General features: G+C 27.9%; 4 protein-coding genes across 5 annotated transcripts; 3 read left to right on the top strand and 1 right to left on the bottom strand.

Annotated features, from left to right (window-relative positions):
* The first annotated feature begins 709 nt into the window (after window positions 1-709).
* Window positions 710-1,632, top strand: purple (6-pyruvoyl tetrahydrobiopterin synthase purple). The gene is made up of 4 exons (XM_076400582.1): window positions 710-947; window positions 1,015-1,123; window positions 1,179-1,258; window positions 1,317-1,632. Exons 2-4 carry the CDS (start codon window positions 1,044-1,046, stop codon window positions 1,592-1,594), a joined length of 438 nt encoding a protein of 145 aa, XP_076256697.1. The 5' UTR covers window positions 710-947; window positions 1,015-1,043; the 3' UTR covers window positions 1,595-1,632.
* LOC143194024 (protein DPCD) lies at window positions 1,601-2,654 on the top strand. The gene is made up of 4 exons (XM_076400574.1): window positions 1,601-1,727; window positions 1,781-2,143; window positions 2,195-2,431; window positions 2,494-2,654. Exons 2-4 carry the CDS (start codon window positions 1,883-1,885, stop codon window positions 2,599-2,601), a joined length of 606 nt encoding a protein of 201 aa, XP_076256689.1. The 5' UTR covers window positions 1,601-1,727; window positions 1,781-1,882; the 3' UTR covers window positions 2,602-2,654.
* A 451-nt stretch (window positions 2,655-3,105) lies between these two features.
* On the top strand, window positions 3,106-11,103 carry FAM21 (Family with sequence similarity 21). Its single transcript, XM_076400461.1, has 15 exons — window positions 3,106-3,335; window positions 3,398-3,577; window positions 3,630-3,772; window positions 3,826-4,009; window positions 4,062-4,202; window positions 4,259-4,358; window positions 4,429-4,569; window positions 4,624-4,859; window positions 4,916-5,960; window positions 6,126-6,381; window positions 6,445-6,695; window positions 8,042-8,170; window positions 8,221-8,432; window positions 8,509-9,232; window positions 10,909-11,103. The coding sequence occupies exons 1-15, from the start codon at window positions 3,222-3,224 to the stop codon at window positions 11,004-11,006; spliced, it is 3,954 nt and encodes a 1,317-aa protein (XP_076256576.1). The 5' UTR covers window positions 3,106-3,221; the 3' UTR covers window positions 11,007-11,103.
* A 98-nt stretch (window positions 11,104-11,201) lies between these two features.
* wkd (TBC1 domain family member whacked) lies at window positions 11,202-14,636 on the bottom strand. Of its 2 annotated transcripts, none has more exons than XM_076400532.1 (8): window positions 14,427-14,636; window positions 14,246-14,366; window positions 14,046-14,192; window positions 13,786-13,978; window positions 13,508-13,722; window positions 13,220-13,456; window positions 12,971-13,163; window positions 11,202-12,385 (listed from the first exon to the last, which is right to left on the bottom strand). In XM_076400532.1, the coding sequence occupies exons 2-7, from the start codon at window positions 14,358-14,360 to the stop codon at window positions 12,979-12,981; spliced, it is 1,092 nt and encodes a 363-aa protein (XP_076256647.1). In that variant the 5' UTR covers window positions 14,361-14,366; window positions 14,427-14,636; the 3' UTR covers window positions 11,202-12,385; window positions 12,971-12,978. The 2 variants fall into 2 exon arrangements, with proteins under 2 accessions (XP_076256647.1, XP_076256648.1); XM_076400533.1 differs by having other exon boundaries at window positions 14,458-14,614.
* Between the last annotated feature and the right edge of the window lie 970 nt (window positions 14,637-15,606).

Consider the following 15,606-nt stretch of genomic DNA (forward strand, 5'->3'; position numbering starts at 1 on the left):
TTAAATTATATAATACAAAATAAAATAAAATCTATCTTATATTAACATTATTAACTAAAGTACTAACAGTTAAAAACATTAAAATTGTCAATTTCATGCTCAATTCCCTTTAATTTTATTTGTTGTGTTTTCTGATATATCTCAACTTCCTTTAAAAATAAAGTAGCATCTGAAATGTATTTATTTATTTGAAAATGTATGTTTTGTAAATAAGCATGTTGATCTGCTTTTAAAATTTCTTCAGTCAATATTAAGATAAAATCCTCAGATATGTCTAACAGTGATCCAGATCTAAAAATATGTTACTTATCACATTAAGAACATTTTACAAAATAGTTATACCTTTTAATTAACTCAGTTAATCCATTTAAACAAATTTCTCTATCTTCTTTAACTTTTTGCAAGTACTCCTCTGGATGTTGTACTGTGTATACATAATCGTAATTATGTTTTCCCCATCTATGATTCCATTCCTCTAAAAAAGCACAATTTTTCTCTTTTGCTTGTTTTGTTTGATTTGGATCTTCAAATAAGGATCTACGAGGTTCATGCGGCTTCTTAATTCGCTCTATCTCTTCTAACACAGACTGTATTTTATTTAACGCTTCAGACATTTTTACTGAATTAATTATTTGTTATATTTTGGAGGATACTTACATAAATATATCTAGATACGTAAATTCAAAATTAACGGATTAATGTTAAGGTTATGTCTTCTTAACAGTTTTATGGCAAACTTTTTAAATGCAAATATATATATATATTTAAAAGATATTTTTAATATCTTTTAAAATTGTATTTAATAATGTTAAACAACTTATTGTTATCTTGAGGTTCCAAACTTAGCCTTATCATATTGATATTTTAAGTGGCTTTTTCTGTTTTTAAAATTCTATACACAAAGGAAAGGTAATCTGTAAATTTGCGACTAGGTATTTATCATAGAGGTATATATTAAATTGGATTAAGATTATTTATATGTAAAATGTAATGTCCTTTTTTTCGGTTAAACAGCTATTTTGTTAATTCAGCTTAGAAGGAACATGGGTGATGTAAAAGGAATTAATCCAAAATGTTACCAAACTAGAAGAATAATGTTATCAGCGTGTCACAGGTTACATAGGTATCAACATCATAAGTACCATAAGTTATTAAATTATTATATGTATATTTTGTAGTCCACATTTAAGCGATGAAGAAAATAAGAAAGTCTATGGAAAATGTAACCACATCAATGGCCATGGGCATAATTATGTTGGTAATAACTATAATATTATTGATAATATTCCACACTTATTAAAAAATACTTTTTAAAGTGAAAGTTACCTTGTTTGGTGAGATTGACCCAAAAACGGGTATGCTGATGAATTTAACCGATCTAAAACAATATATGGAAGAAGCAATAATGAAGCCAATGGATCATAAAAATTTGGATAAAGATATAGAGTATTTTAAAAATGTACCTAGTACAACTGAAAATGTTGCAGTGTATATTTGGCAGCGTATGAAAAATATTATGGATCATCCTGAGTGGCTTCATGAAGTTGAAATTTACGAGACTGAAAATAATATTGTTTCATATAAAGGAGATTGAAACTTTTAAATGTAATATATTTTAATTGGAACATTTTATTTAAACGATTTTATTTTATTCCATATGAAATTACTTATAAAATAGGAAATCTGCAATTTGTAAGTGTGATGAGCAGTTATGAATAAGTTACGATGTAGATATACACTTTTAAAATATCAATACAATCTATTCTAACCTCAATTTTAGGTATCGCTAAATAAGGTTTAAATACGTATTGTTTCCAAGCAACGGGTATATATTTGTTCGAAATATATGGTTTAAGTTATTTATCCTATATAAAATATAATAATGTCAGTATGGTTTACAAAATTGTTGAAGGCCAAAAAATCTTGTATTATAGATAATAATTTAAAAAAAGTGCATTATGAATTAGATAATGGTGCTGAATTGGTTGAAGAATATGACCTAAACACAAATGTTGTTACTCGTCGGGCTTGGAGAAGGAATAAGGAACTAAAAGGGGAACAATCTTGGGATGTTGAAATTGGTGACCCAGAACCCACATATAATTTTGAAGAAAAATATATGATACGGGAGAATTCAGGACAGGTATTAGTGAGTTAGTGAATTTGTTAAAATATATTTGATTATATTCCTTAGCCTTTCGTTACCAGAAGAAACACTAGAATTAACATAGAATGGCGGATAAGAAATTTACCATATCCTATTGAGGTATATTCAGTTATAGTTGATAAAGGAACTAATTCAATAATAGTAAAAACAAGTAATAAGAAATATTACAAGAAAATTAATATTCCCGACTTTGACAGACTTGAAATTGAACTAGAACAGGAAAATGTTAGCTGCTCACATAGGTTTAATACTCTGATTATAACAGTATGTTTTTGCTATTGAATTTTGTATTATAATCAATTTATTTATACACACTTTACTTTTAGTATAAAAAGCCTAAGAAAATGATAGAATTTGAAAAAGCCCTTTTTGAAGAAATAAAAAAAATTGAACCGCAAAATTCTGAAGATCTAAATAATTGTAAGATCAGCTAGATTGTTTTGCTCCAATATGACTTTTGTAAACTAAAACATTTACCTCTTACAAACTTGTTTTAATGCTTTGATATTAGTCCATAAATAAGAAATACCCTTTGTACTATTGATTTATATAATTTTTCTTATATAATGAAAATATATTAATTAATAAATAAATAATTTTCATGATATCAATCATTTGTATTCTAATAAACTTTCACATATTGTAATGATTCATGAAAATTATAAAGTAATAATGTTCCTAAATATAAGTTTTTAACCATAATTTGTTTTAACTTAGTTAAATAAATATTGGAATATTTATCTACTCTAATTGCTTTATTATTTTTATTAATATACCACCTAAAATTAAGTCAGATAAGCAAAATATAAAGGTAGAGAATACTCTATATAATGTTAATGCACAAAATATTGACAATTCTCTATATTTTGATATGTTTTGTGGTCAGCTCATAGAGTACGGAATGCAATCTGTGCACAAAATTATTGAGATTCCTCTGTGTTGTGTGAATCTGTGGAATCAGCTGACGTTTTACTTTTAACCTAAACGATAAATGTTTGGTGTTTAGCTGTTATATATATATATATTTCAGCTTTGTTTTGTGGATTATAAAAACATGGAAAATGACCATAATTTTTCATGGAAAAGTAATGAAATGATAGAAAATGCGCCTAAATGGTCTCTAGCAGGTGATGTTGCTTTGTTGAACCATTTAAAAGGAATTTCTGATGTAAGTTTTTACTATCATTTTAATTAAACACATTTTGTACTAATCTTATTACTTTTAAATAGTTTTTATTATCGGAAACTAATTCAACAAGCTTAAATATAGACAAATTATTAAATAAATTGGACATAGTTTCTGTGAAGTTGGACGTGACAAGAAATGAATTTCATAGTTTAAGAAATACACAATTTATTGAGAATAGAGTTTATGAAGATGATGAAACCCTAACTTCTATAAATGGCAAAGTATTTATTGAAATGTGTTTAAATTTATATGTAGTAACCTGTATTATTTAAGATCCAGAATAATATTGAAGTAAAAGAAGATAACGAGATGCATATAAAAGAAGTAATTCAAAAAGGATTGATCACTATAAATAAATATTTTGACAAAATTGAAGTTTCAGTAAGTGACAGTGAAGATGAGGAAACAGAAACAAGGTTTCAATATTGTTAGATATCTTAACAGTACATTATCTTTTACCTATTTTTAGCTATATATTGCAGCCTAAAGATATGTATTCTGAAAGACCATTGCCTTACTTAATTGGAACACAGGAATGGTATAAAAAGTGGCATATTGGTCTTGAATCAGAAAGTGATTCCGAATCTGAAAAACAGGAAGATAGCTATAGCAGTAGTAATTCAGATGATGAAATTATAAAGGATAAAATATTGGTAAAGACTAATTAATAAAATTGTTCAAAATTTTTACATAATTAGTTTTAAGGGATCTGGAACAAGTTCCGAAATGGAATTTAATAACAGGATTAACGAACCTGTAGCTCATACTATGTTAAAGGATTCTTCATATGTTAATGTAAATGAATCTGAGACTAGCTCACAGCATGACAGTTCTTATACATCCAAGGTTTACTGCATATTTTTCTTGTGTTTTTGATTTAGAAATATAACATATACTTGCAGGCACCTGTTTCGAATATAAATTTTGCTGAACAATTAGCAGCAAAATTACATAACATAAATACAAGCACAATTAATAAATCTATACAGCCTTCAAGTTATGGTAATTTATTACTCTATTTTAGAACATAAATCTTTTTTTTTTTAATTTCAATTTTTAAATTATCATTTAGGTAGTCTGTTTTCTGATGAACCTCCACCCTTGAATGAAACAGATCAAACAATAATACCTAATGATAAAGACGACTTATTCTCCTCAGATTATCAAACATTATCACAAAAAAATGATCTATTTAAAGTCGAGCCTGATGATAGTATGCATTCTAATTTATTCCCAGAAAACACTTGTTATTAAATATGTTTTCCAGATCAAAATAATAATATATTACAAGAAAATAACAGTTCACTCAACATAAGAAAAAATATAACAAATTTAAATCAATTGGATGATAATTCTAGTGAAGAGGATATTTCAAGAATAGCCGAGAAAAGAAAAGTTTCAATTAACAAGTATTCTCATCAAAATGAAAAAGTCACACTTCCATATGTTGAAGACAAACCTCCAGAGATACCAAGTGAATGTGAAGTATTGTCAATTAAGAAAGTATTTATCATGATACTTCATTTATTGAATGAAATTTTTTATTGTCTTTTTTTTAGAAACCTGTTGGTGGAGAATATGTTTTTGGCCAATCCCCAAATATGTTATCTGCCTCAAAAACTTTTAAGAAAAATATATTATTTAACGAATCTTCGGAAGAAGAATTTGAAGAATCTATGAATAAGGTTAAATCTGTGTTATCAAATAAAACTAAAGCTGTACAAGATTCTGAACCAAACAAAACATTACAGTTATTTGATGATGACGATGATAATGATGATGTATCAATAACTTCTCAGAAACATGATATTGATCTTTTTGGGAATAATAACTTAACAAATAGTCTGATACCCAAACCTAATCCACTGATACAAAAATCTCAAGAGGTTTTTGGTAAAACTATAAAGGTGAATAAAAAAATTAGTCTTTTTGATGATGATGATGATTCATTTTTCAATGATATATCTATTAAAAAAACAATATCATCGTTACCTGATAAGGTGGGAGAAAAAAAAACTATTACTTTGTTTGAGTCAGATGATGAGAATAAGATAATACCTTTAAAAAAAGAGGCTTTGAATACTAAAAGTTTAAGTTTATTTGATGATTCAGATGATGATGAACTGTTTGAAGGTACAAATAGAAGTGTTATTACGGCTTCAGAAAAGTCTAAACAACAATCAAATACAAGTAATAACAATTCATCTGAAAATGTTGTGAAAGAAAATTTAACAGCAGATTTTGAGTTACCTATTGGTAATGTTAATTGTCAAGAGCCAGACGATAGTATTTGTGAAAACGAAGTAAAATTAGAAGAGGAACCAAAATTTGAAATTAATCGAATAAATCAGCCTATAAATATGAGTCCTGCAAAAGGCATTACATTATTTGATAGTAATAATTCATCTGATGATGAATTATTTAAAGCAAAAACAAACAATGATAAAAAGAATTTCAATAATAATGAATCCAATGAAACTTTTGATAATTTAGGTGTAGCGTTTTGTAAAGAACCTGCATCAGTGTCTTCTAAAAGTAAAGATACTACAGTATATAATGAATTTAATTCACTTGGTGATGAAATATCTTATGCTCTGGTCACAGGTAATCAAAAAATTATAAAATATGATAAGGATTCAAATTCTAAATATATATATATATATATATATATATATATATATATATATATATATATATATATATATATATATATGTGTGTGTGTGTGTGTATGTTTTCCCGTTATTTATAATGATTATTCTTTATTTTAGATAAATCTGAGCAGTATAATGCTCCACCTCCTATAAATTTATTTGATTCAAATCCACCTCCTGATACAGAATGGGATGCTAGATCCGATAGTGCAGATAGTGATAGATTCTCAATTAGTGATGCTGTGTTAGACCACTTACAATCTAGTGTCCAGCCACAAAGATCAAGTCTATTTGACAATGAACCACCTAGTTTAGATATTATCAGTGACATTAACTCTTCTAGTGATATAGTAAAGGATTTAAAAATAACTAGGTACATAAATTATACCGAATTTTCTTTTTGAAAATTGTTATTTTGTGAATTAATTTATTGTAGAATTGACACTGATGATTTTTCATTTGATCCCCATGATAGTTCATCAAGAAGACTGTTTTCTGATATACATAATGAACGGCAGAGTCAAGATATTTTTGTAACTAAAAATAGCAATGAAAATACAAATCCAAGTAATCTTGTTCCAGTACTTGAAGATTCATCGTCTAAAATTGACTATATCACCCCAATTGACAGCTGTCGAGATTTGACCAGTGAACCGATTTTGGTACAAAGAAAAGATGATTTGGAAGGTAGAAGGAATTTATGTTTTTAATTGAATACTTAAACAATTACCGTTACTAGGAACTTAATTTAGTTTAAAAACTCTAATTTATATAACTATAAACATTTTCATACGGGACCTTTCTCAAAAGTTTCCAAAATTATTTTTTCCAGTGAGCTAAATATCCAACAGAGCTTTCAGTTCCCAGTTAAAGAACTCTCTGCTTTTAACTTGTGTATGAGTAAGGGATAAGCAAAGGTAGCACTTTATGCAAAGAGTATGAGAAAAAATATATGAAAGAGTATAATTGAGCATTACATATTTATTATATTTTGCGTGAATATCGGCTTTGAAATCCTGATATAAAAACAGCTTTTATGTATCTATCAAAATATGTCCACCATGTTTTTGCATATACTTTTCAGCAAGTTGCACATCAGCCGTGATGTAGCAACATATCAGTCTTGGTCTTATTTTCCAGCATCAAAAGGAGAGCGCTGAAAGGAGTTTTTAGAAAAAATGCTTCAACGCAAAAGCTTAAAGACCTCCGTTGCTCTCCAGTATTGGTAGAAACGTTACTAAAAATGTATATTTGTCGGTGGTAAATTGTCTAAAAATATTTGTGGAAACTTTTGAGACAGACTCTTTATATAATGTAAAGGGTTTAAAACAAAAACTTTTTTTTAATATTTTAAAACCTCCTTTTTACCAACAAGGTTTTATCTGGACTGGACCTACAGGTTAACGTGGGTTCGGAACAGTGACCCTCCGCATTAAGCCTACCTGGCCAGTGACCAACGTAGAGACCATCCCAGGAGACATCCGGTCTTACCCAGCCTGGTTACTGGTGTGACTGGGGTGGTTAATTCCTGATATTATTTTCCACTGTTGCCTATAAAGACATTTACAATTACAATCACAAACATAAAGTTCATACATGCCCCAGCAAGATTCGAATCCGCGACTATCACAAGAGTAGGACTATCCTGTCGCCTTAACCACTGCGCCAATGAAGCCGGCTTAAAAATATTTTATTTAAAGCCAAACAGTGCCTAATTATTGAACCAAGAGTACAAACAATAGTGCCGGGTCAATCTTATTCTAATGTGAACAAGATTCCTTATGTCTAGACTCATCGACCATCACATCTCTATCTCACATAAGTACAGTTTCAGCTTCGAACACCGAATATTGATTCAATAATGTGTTCATATAATTATTATACGAAATCTTTGCGATATTGTGTTTTGTGTACTTATACGCTGATACTTTTTACAATCATATATTATGTTATCTCCATATAACATCTTAACGAGCATTAAATACTGATTAACAAGTTAATCACTTAAAATACTATATAATCTTTGATTACAGCGTTAAAAGATACGAACGAAGAACATGGCAATTCAAAAGAAGTTGGTATCAAGAAAATTTTGAATATCGACTGTAGGGATAATACTGTGGATGTATCAGAAACGAAGGAGGAATTCTCAAAAAATAAACGTATGTTTACTTTCTTATGCGAATTATATTTTGTTGATGTTAATTTTTAGCATCGCCAGGTAAATTAAAACATAATTTAAATATAAATGTAGCAGCTTTGAGACCAGGTGCTAGACCTCTATCAAAAGTTAATCTTGTATCAGCTCCAATTGAAACTAATCAAAATAATATCACCCAGTCGACTAATGAACAAAAACAAATTGGTAATGAGGGAAATTCTCATATAATTGATAATCCCAATATGCTAATAAGCTTAACCAAAGTAAGTTACTTAGTTTTTGGAGCATAACAACAAGAAAATTTATTTTTTTCGTAATTAATTCATAAAAATATTTCAGAATAGAGTTAAAATTCCTGTTAAAAGGCGACCGTCAACAAGACGGGCAAGGCAGGAAGCTGCCAGGAAATCTATGACGGAGTTTGGTGATCTTGGATTAGATGATAATTCTTCAGTAGTCATTGAAGATAATAAAACATCTGAATTAAATACAACAACGATCAACCATTCGATTTCCTATGAAAACGCTAACATAGAAAAAAGCATAGCAGTTGTACCACAACCTGAAAGAGTATTAGATAGTTCTCCGGAATTATCAAATATCGAGAATAAAGCGGAAATTCTTGCAAAAAGCGAAGCTGACTCTAAACAAGTGGAAATCATTTGTGATACAAAATTATACCTTGACAAATCAAATGAAGATTATAAGCCCGATGCTAAGATGGAGAATGTGAAAAATACGAAGCGTTACGTATTTGATGAAGATGAAGATTTGTCGAGCGACGATGACTTTTTTAAATCAGTCAATAAGAATTCTAAATCTTACAAAAAGATAAGCAGGGATAAATCCAATTCGAATACTAAAGGCCTATTTTCAGACAAGTCAGAATCAGAAAGCGACAGTGAATTATTTGGCGCAAAATCAAATATTACTAAAAAAAGTCGAAATACTCCACCAATAAAGAAAACTAGTATATTTGATGACCTGGATGACAGCCAAAGTGACAGTGATTTATTCAGTTCAAAGTCAGTGACCAGTGTAAAGGATCCAGAAGTGAAAAAAGGTGAGTTGTTTAAAATGTTGGTCATTAATATATAGTTCGTTCAATAGAACAGTGAACGCACGTCATCTAATTCTATGAAGTGAGTTCGGCATCAACTTTGCATTCATCTAAATAAAATAGTGAAACAGAAATAGTGTTAGCAAATATAATTTATTTTAACAATATAGTATGGTTGGTTTCTGTTCCAAGAAACATTAGAAACGCAATCTGTTCCTGACTCTTATTATCTACAAATCTTCGATATTTTTAATGAGACTAATGATAAGCAGAAGTTCAAAATTTATCAAGCTAAGTCTCAAAACAACGTTTGTTGGTTTATACCGTGTAATTATTGTAACTAATATTTTGAAAACGTTTGACAACCATACGAATTTTGTAGGCTGTAACTTTGTATCTCTTTCTAACTAAAATAAAATGAGAAGGAAAATATTGTCTGATCTTAAAATTAATTTACAAATTGCGATATCATTAGACATCATGATGACGTGAGCTGACTGTTATTTTGAATTTATTGTATACAACTCTTTCTCCGTTGGTAATACAGGTATCCGTTGTGATATTTAATCAAGATATTGTATATATTTTAAAATTCCGGGATCTTGAATAAGTTATCGATACCTTTTTGTCAAAATTTGATACATAACAAAACTGTCATTGAAAGTATCATACATTTTTTGGGGATATCCACGAGTCACTTCATGGCCTCAGAAAGTCTAATAAAAGAAGTACTGCTAAACCAAATCATGCAATATCGAGGAATTAGCGGACAAGTCAAATAGGTTTTCATAATGTTTCTAACAAGATACCTAACCTTGTCACATTTTAAAAATCACTTTGTCTTGCCTTTACTTATATAACGGACACCACGCGATACTCATCAGTTTCAATTAGAGGATTTGATTCCGATTTTTTTTAATCACAAGATTATCTGTTGTAAATATTTATAAAATTGACTTTTTAGTGTATTTTAAAATCCTCTTTTTTAACAACGAGGAAATCTGGTGTTACCCAGCCTGGTTACCGGCGTGACGGAGTTATTCCTTGTCGGTTTCCACTGTTGCCTATAAAAATATTTACAATTGCAATCACAAACATACATCCACGCCCCAGCAGGATTCAAATCCGTGACTATCGCGATAGTAGGAGGACCGTCCTATCGCCTTGATCACTGCGCAAACCAGGCCGCTAAAACTGTTTAAAATGTGCTCTTGCTTGCTTGAGACTTACTTAGAGAAATTGATATTAACAATTTCAAAATTCAATTTTTCAATTCAAAAATAGTTGTTAATCTCGAAAATCTCCGAGTTCGTCAAATTAAACCACAAATACAATACATTTAAATCATTTTTAAGTTTTTTTTTAATACTTAGAAGCTGTTGTATAGTTATATTTGAATTATTTTTCAAGTTAAGCTAGCATCTGACAAGTCTTTATAAAGTGAAACCATTTATTTTCTACCATTAAAACAAAAATTTTAAATAATCCACCTGTAGATTCTAGATTTGTAGAAAAAACGTGAGACTGTAAAATTCGACACAAATATATCCGAAAAATTACAGATATCAAATATTAATCATGAAATGGAAACAGCGATAATATCGAAAACAGCGACGACTTATTCAAGACTCTAATATAATATTCTGTATAAGGTATTTATAAGATGTTTTTTATTTTAGTTTTTAGTGAAAGAGGAAGAATGGCAAAAACTACTCAAATACGAAAATTACAAAATAAAGAAGTTATTAATAATGATCCACTGTCAGCATTGAAATAAATAATAGACATATCTATTATATTTATTCGAAAATAAGTTATACTAATATTTTATACCATGTTATACTGTTTTTAAATATACATATATATGATGTTAATTTTTTTCTCTCAATGACTAATTTGACATAATTTTTTGCTTGAAAAAATATTGGGAATAATACCATTTTTTAAATGAGGTTTGTTAAAATAAAACAACTTTTTCACATTTATTAATAATACAAAATATATATTTATAAACAATATAAAGTTATAATGACCTGTAAATATTTTGATAATGTAATTTTACATAATCAAGAACAGTTTGGCCTCAACTATTTGGCATATTTCTAGTAAATACAATTAATAGATAACAATTTTCTTTTCATAACACTAAAGAAATAACCATCGAATAATTGAAACAATAAAAAATTAAATAGTATTATCTAATAAAAATAAGACTATTCTTGTACATTAATTAAAAAAAATAGTGAATAACCAAAATTGTATTTGTCGTGATGTTTAACCCGCATCCCAAAGTTCCATATTTGTGCAAATTAAGAATCAACATAAACCCCTCAAGAAAATAAAAAAGCACAACTCGTTAGATAATATGCAGAATGTGTCAAACTCGATATTGATATCTTTATTCGAAATTATAAGACGTATATTACATTTCATTCATAATTTTTTTAAAACATGCTGTTTCATCAAAACGGTTATATCATGGAGCTTGACCAAACTTAATTTTAACAAAAATAAATAAATTTATAGATAATATATACATATGTATTACAAAATAGAAACTATACTAAATAATTTATAAGAAAATACTTGCACCTTATGGACTAGATTGTGCATAATATAAAACAACAACATATTTTAATAAATTAAACAACTTTTAATGCAGGAAATCAGCAACTTCCTCTTATATATACAATTATTATATACGCATTCAATTAATTATTGTACATTTCCACATCAAAAAATGCTTTTCATTATTTTGGTTTAATGAACCTTTAATGTAAAACTGAGCTGCTCTGAAACATAATATTATGTGATAACTTTTTAAGGTAACTATAAGGAAATATTTGGCAAATACATGAAATGTAAGTCATATAAAATCTAAATTATAGGAATGTTGATATAGTTTTGTTATAATTTGACTTTTTACTCAAATTTCCTTATAATTACCATTAATGTCCGCTTTGTAAAATAAATAAAATATTTTATAAGGTTGTCACTGTTAATAACATGTTCTATTTATTAATCAATACTGATTATTTAGGTACCAAAAGCATATTTTCTGTATTGATGCATTCTTAATATAATGCACAATAAGAAAGTCTCACAGTGTATGTCGCAAATTGATACATTTTTGCCTTACATGATCCTTTGATTAATCTGAAAAATATGTCATAATTAATTAAATAAAAAAAACCCATCTTTAATAATACAGAGTTTAGAAAACATACTAAAAAACTTTGAAAGTAAACATCTTAACATAAGGTTTATATGATATGTACTTGAGCTGACCTGTACTTACTACTTAGGCAATCATTTTACGTAAATCTAACTTTTTATAGGATAGGTAAGTTGATTAGGTCAAGAAAGAGTACCTGTTATTTTACAACAGAAGAAATACTGAAACATTAAGCAGTGATCAAATTCTCATTTTTCAAAAAGAAAATAAATATTGAAGAAATAAACTAAAAAATTAAAGTATTTTGATATGAAGATCATATAGTAAATTAAAATTAAATGCAGTATTTTGAAATAATTATGTAGAGTTTAAAATTCATAGATTAACTAATGGTACATCCACCACATTTCAATGACATGTATATTCATTGTCTAATTTATGATAATTTTTATGATTTTAATGTAATTTATAACAGTATTTTGGTTTTTGTTTTAACTAAACAAATTTAAAATATTGATTGGAAAATTTCTAATAATCTTGAAGTGAAAGTATTTATTTTTCCTTACTGTCATTATCAAGTTTGCTCTCCATTTGCTTGTAACTGAAGTTTTTCAAGTTTAATTCTAATAGCTTGTTTTCTGTGTTCATCTTTGAAATCGCTTTCTGATAGATCTAAGCGATTTATACTGTAGATTAAGTTTTCCTCATGTAGAATTTCTTCAGGAGGATTACGAAGTTTATCCAATGTCTCACACAATCCTAGAGATTATTTATACATAATCATCTTACTCTAATTACAACATTATGCTTATTACCAGGACAATTTTTTCGACTTTTAGCAGTTCCCAAACAACCTATTAAAATAACAAGTGCAGTTTTAAATAAAACTTTCACACCTTCACATAGAAAAATATCCCAAATTCTTAATAGTGTATCCCATGGTAATGTTCTTGTAAAAGCACATAAAAACCATTCAGTGCAATAAAACATTGGCTCTGCATTTACTTTCTTCAAATGCCGATACACTTGAGGACATACCTTTTTCAATAGGCCTAATAAAGATTATAATAATATGTTACAGTAATAAATTATGTTGAACCAACCTTGTAGTATAAATCCATCTCTTTGAACAACCTCCATATTTGGAGAGTAGTAATCTTTTAAATACTTATCTGAAATTGAAACTAGACACCAAAAGGCTTGTTCAGCTGGCATATGCATCAGTAAAAAAGCTGCTACTGGTGCTTGGGCTTGACAATATCCAATTTTAGGATTATATACTGTATATGCTTTTAGTACATTAAATAATTCTTGTTGTCTAAAATAAATATATACGTATATATATTTAAGGGACTTTTAATATACATATTAATAAACACACCCTGGTTTATCTTCTGAATTAAACATTTCATGTTGAGGAAACTGCCGATGTATATCTTTTTTAATGTCTTCAAGACATTTTGGATCGCCAGATTCATCAAGGCACTTTTTATAGCGGCCTTCACTATTTTTCATTAATATATTTCCACCACATAAATATAACCAAGCACGTGGTCTTATCGACATTGGTATACCTGCAATATGAAATTATCACATAATTTATTGTTTAGTAGTCCTAAAGTACTAAGATAAAAGCTGTACCTTTTCGACATCTTTCTTTAACTTTTTTATAGTTTTTTTCCATGTAAAAATTCCATGTACTCAACATTTTTAGCCATTTTCTTTCCCTCCTGAGTACAGTTCCAGGAGGTGGCCCTTGTCTAGGTTCTGGAGAATATTGTGAACCACCTTAAACACAATATTTGTTAACAATTATGTTTCTTTATGAAATATATACCAACCTAAAAAGCCATGCCTATCTGGAACATTTGAAATGACTGATCCATCGATAAGTGTTGAGGCTTCTGAACATTCTGAGATTGTGTCAGCATTAGCAGAATTAATAGAATGTGCCATTCTTATCTTCAAATTTTAATGCAAGATTAATGAGGCTGGTGTCGAGAGCACACCCACATTTAACACCTTTAAAACATGTTTACAATTTGATGTTTACCTCCCACAATCTATTTACGATCTTGTCCTCAATTTTTACACTAGTCCATATTTCCGTTAACGAAATTTAAACATAACATGCAGATTTGTTTTAAACTTTCTTTATAATGAACGTGAATAAAAAATTAATCACTCATTAATTTATTTTTGATAATGCAAAAACTACAAATTAAGGGGGAGGGGTCAATTTGGTGACATATGATTGACTTTGACAAATTAACATAAATAAAATTAAGTTAGGTATATATTACGGCTTGCATATTTTAATTTTGGAATTAATAATTTATATAGAATTATATATTTATTTTAATATATCTTGAATTACTTAGTTTAACTATATGTAAAAGTGATGAAGACTTTCCAAATAACCTAACAGTTAATATTGAATGAAGATAATCCAATGATAATTTGATTTGCGATGTTGTCAAATGCAATATTCTATTAAGTTAAAAATTGCATTCTAAATTTTGATGTGCGAAAAATAATAATCCCATATTTTCAATACTGCAGGAAAATTATGTTTCTGGCAATATTGGTATTAACCAAAGTATAAAATTGGAACGTTCTCGATTTATATAAGTTAAAATATCTTTATCACTATATCGATATATCTACAATTATTTATGATCGAACTTTTTTCAATGGATCGAACAACACTAGAAATTATTTAGAATCATTAGTTATTTAAAAGATTATAAATTTTACATTTTATGTGTAGTACTAGTAAATTAAGTAAATTTAATAGGATTTTACTAACAAGGATTATTATTAAAAAATAGTTTTAGCTCTTTGGAAATTTGGTTTCAACATTAAAATTTCAAAATATTTTAAATTAGTTTACGTCATCCTACTAATTCGATTATTCCGTCATAAACCACTATTTTAATACCAAAGTTGATGTTAATTTAAGTTTCAAGGAATATGACCATCTCTAAAAAATAGCTTACATAACATGTTTTCTAATAAATTTGATACAATAATTTTTCAATTAACAGTGGTAATGAGATTTATTTGTTAAATTTTGGAAATGTATGAAATACTAAAATTAGTGAAACATTCTTTAAATTAATTATTATTAAAGTTAAATACAACTTTCACATCTAATATTTTGAAAATGAATATACAAAGAATAAAACTGAAACCCATCACA

The sequence above is a fragment of the Rhynchophorus ferrugineus genome, unplaced genomic scaffold (assembly GCF_030347505.1).
Source record: "Rhynchophorus ferrugineus isolate W39M unplaced genomic scaffold, kcgeb_rfMv2 rfM3, whole genome shotgun sequence".
Taxonomy (NCBI): domain Eukaryota; kingdom Metazoa; phylum Arthropoda; class Insecta; order Coleoptera; family Curculionidae; genus Rhynchophorus; species Rhynchophorus ferrugineus.

Coding starts and splice junctions, on each gene's coding strand:
- purple (XM_076400582.1), top strand. CDS start 1,044: ATGGGTGATGTAAAAGGAATTAATCCAAAATGTTACCAAACTAGAAGA. Junction 1,124..1,178: donor GCGTGTCACAGGTTACATAG/GTATCAACATCA, acceptor TATATTTTGTAG/TCCACATTTAAGCGATGAAG. Junction 1,259..1,316: donor CCATGGGCATAATTATGTTG/GTAATAACTATA, acceptor TACTTTTTAAAG/TGAAAGTTACCTTGTTTGGT.
- LOC143194024 (XM_076400574.1), top strand. CDS start 1,883: ATGTCAGTATGGTTTACAAAATTGTTGAAGGCCAAAAAATCTTGTATT. Junction 2,144..2,194: donor TACGGGAGAATTCAGGACAG/GTATTAGTGAGT, acceptor TATATTCCTTAG/CCTTTCGTTACCAGAAGAAA. Junction 2,432..2,493: donor TTAATACTCTGATTATAACA/GTATGTTTTTGC, acceptor CTTTACTTTTAG/TATAAAAAGCCTAAGAAAAT.
- FAM21 (XM_076400461.1), top strand. CDS start 3,222: ATGGAAAATGACCATAATTTTTCATGGAAAAGTAATGAAATGATAGAA. Junction 3,773..3,825: donor GATGAGGAAACAGAAACAAG/GTTTCAATATTG, acceptor ACCTATTTTTAG/CTATATATTGCAGCCTAAAG. Junction 5,961..6,125: donor ATCTTATGCTCTGGTCACAG/GTAATCAAAAAA, acceptor TCTTTATTTTAG/ATAAATCTGAGCAGTATAAT.
- wkd (XM_076400532.1), bottom strand. CDS start 14,360: ATGGCACATTCTATTAATTCTGCTAATGCTGACACAATCTCAGAATGT. Junction 13,723..13,785: donor AATTCAGAAGATAAACCAGG/GTGTGTTTATTA, acceptor TATTTATTTTAG/ACAACAAGAATTATTTAATG. Junction 13,164..13,219: donor AAGTCGAAAAAATTGTCCTG/GTAATAAGCATA, acceptor AATAATCTCTAG/GATTGTGTGAGACATTGGAT.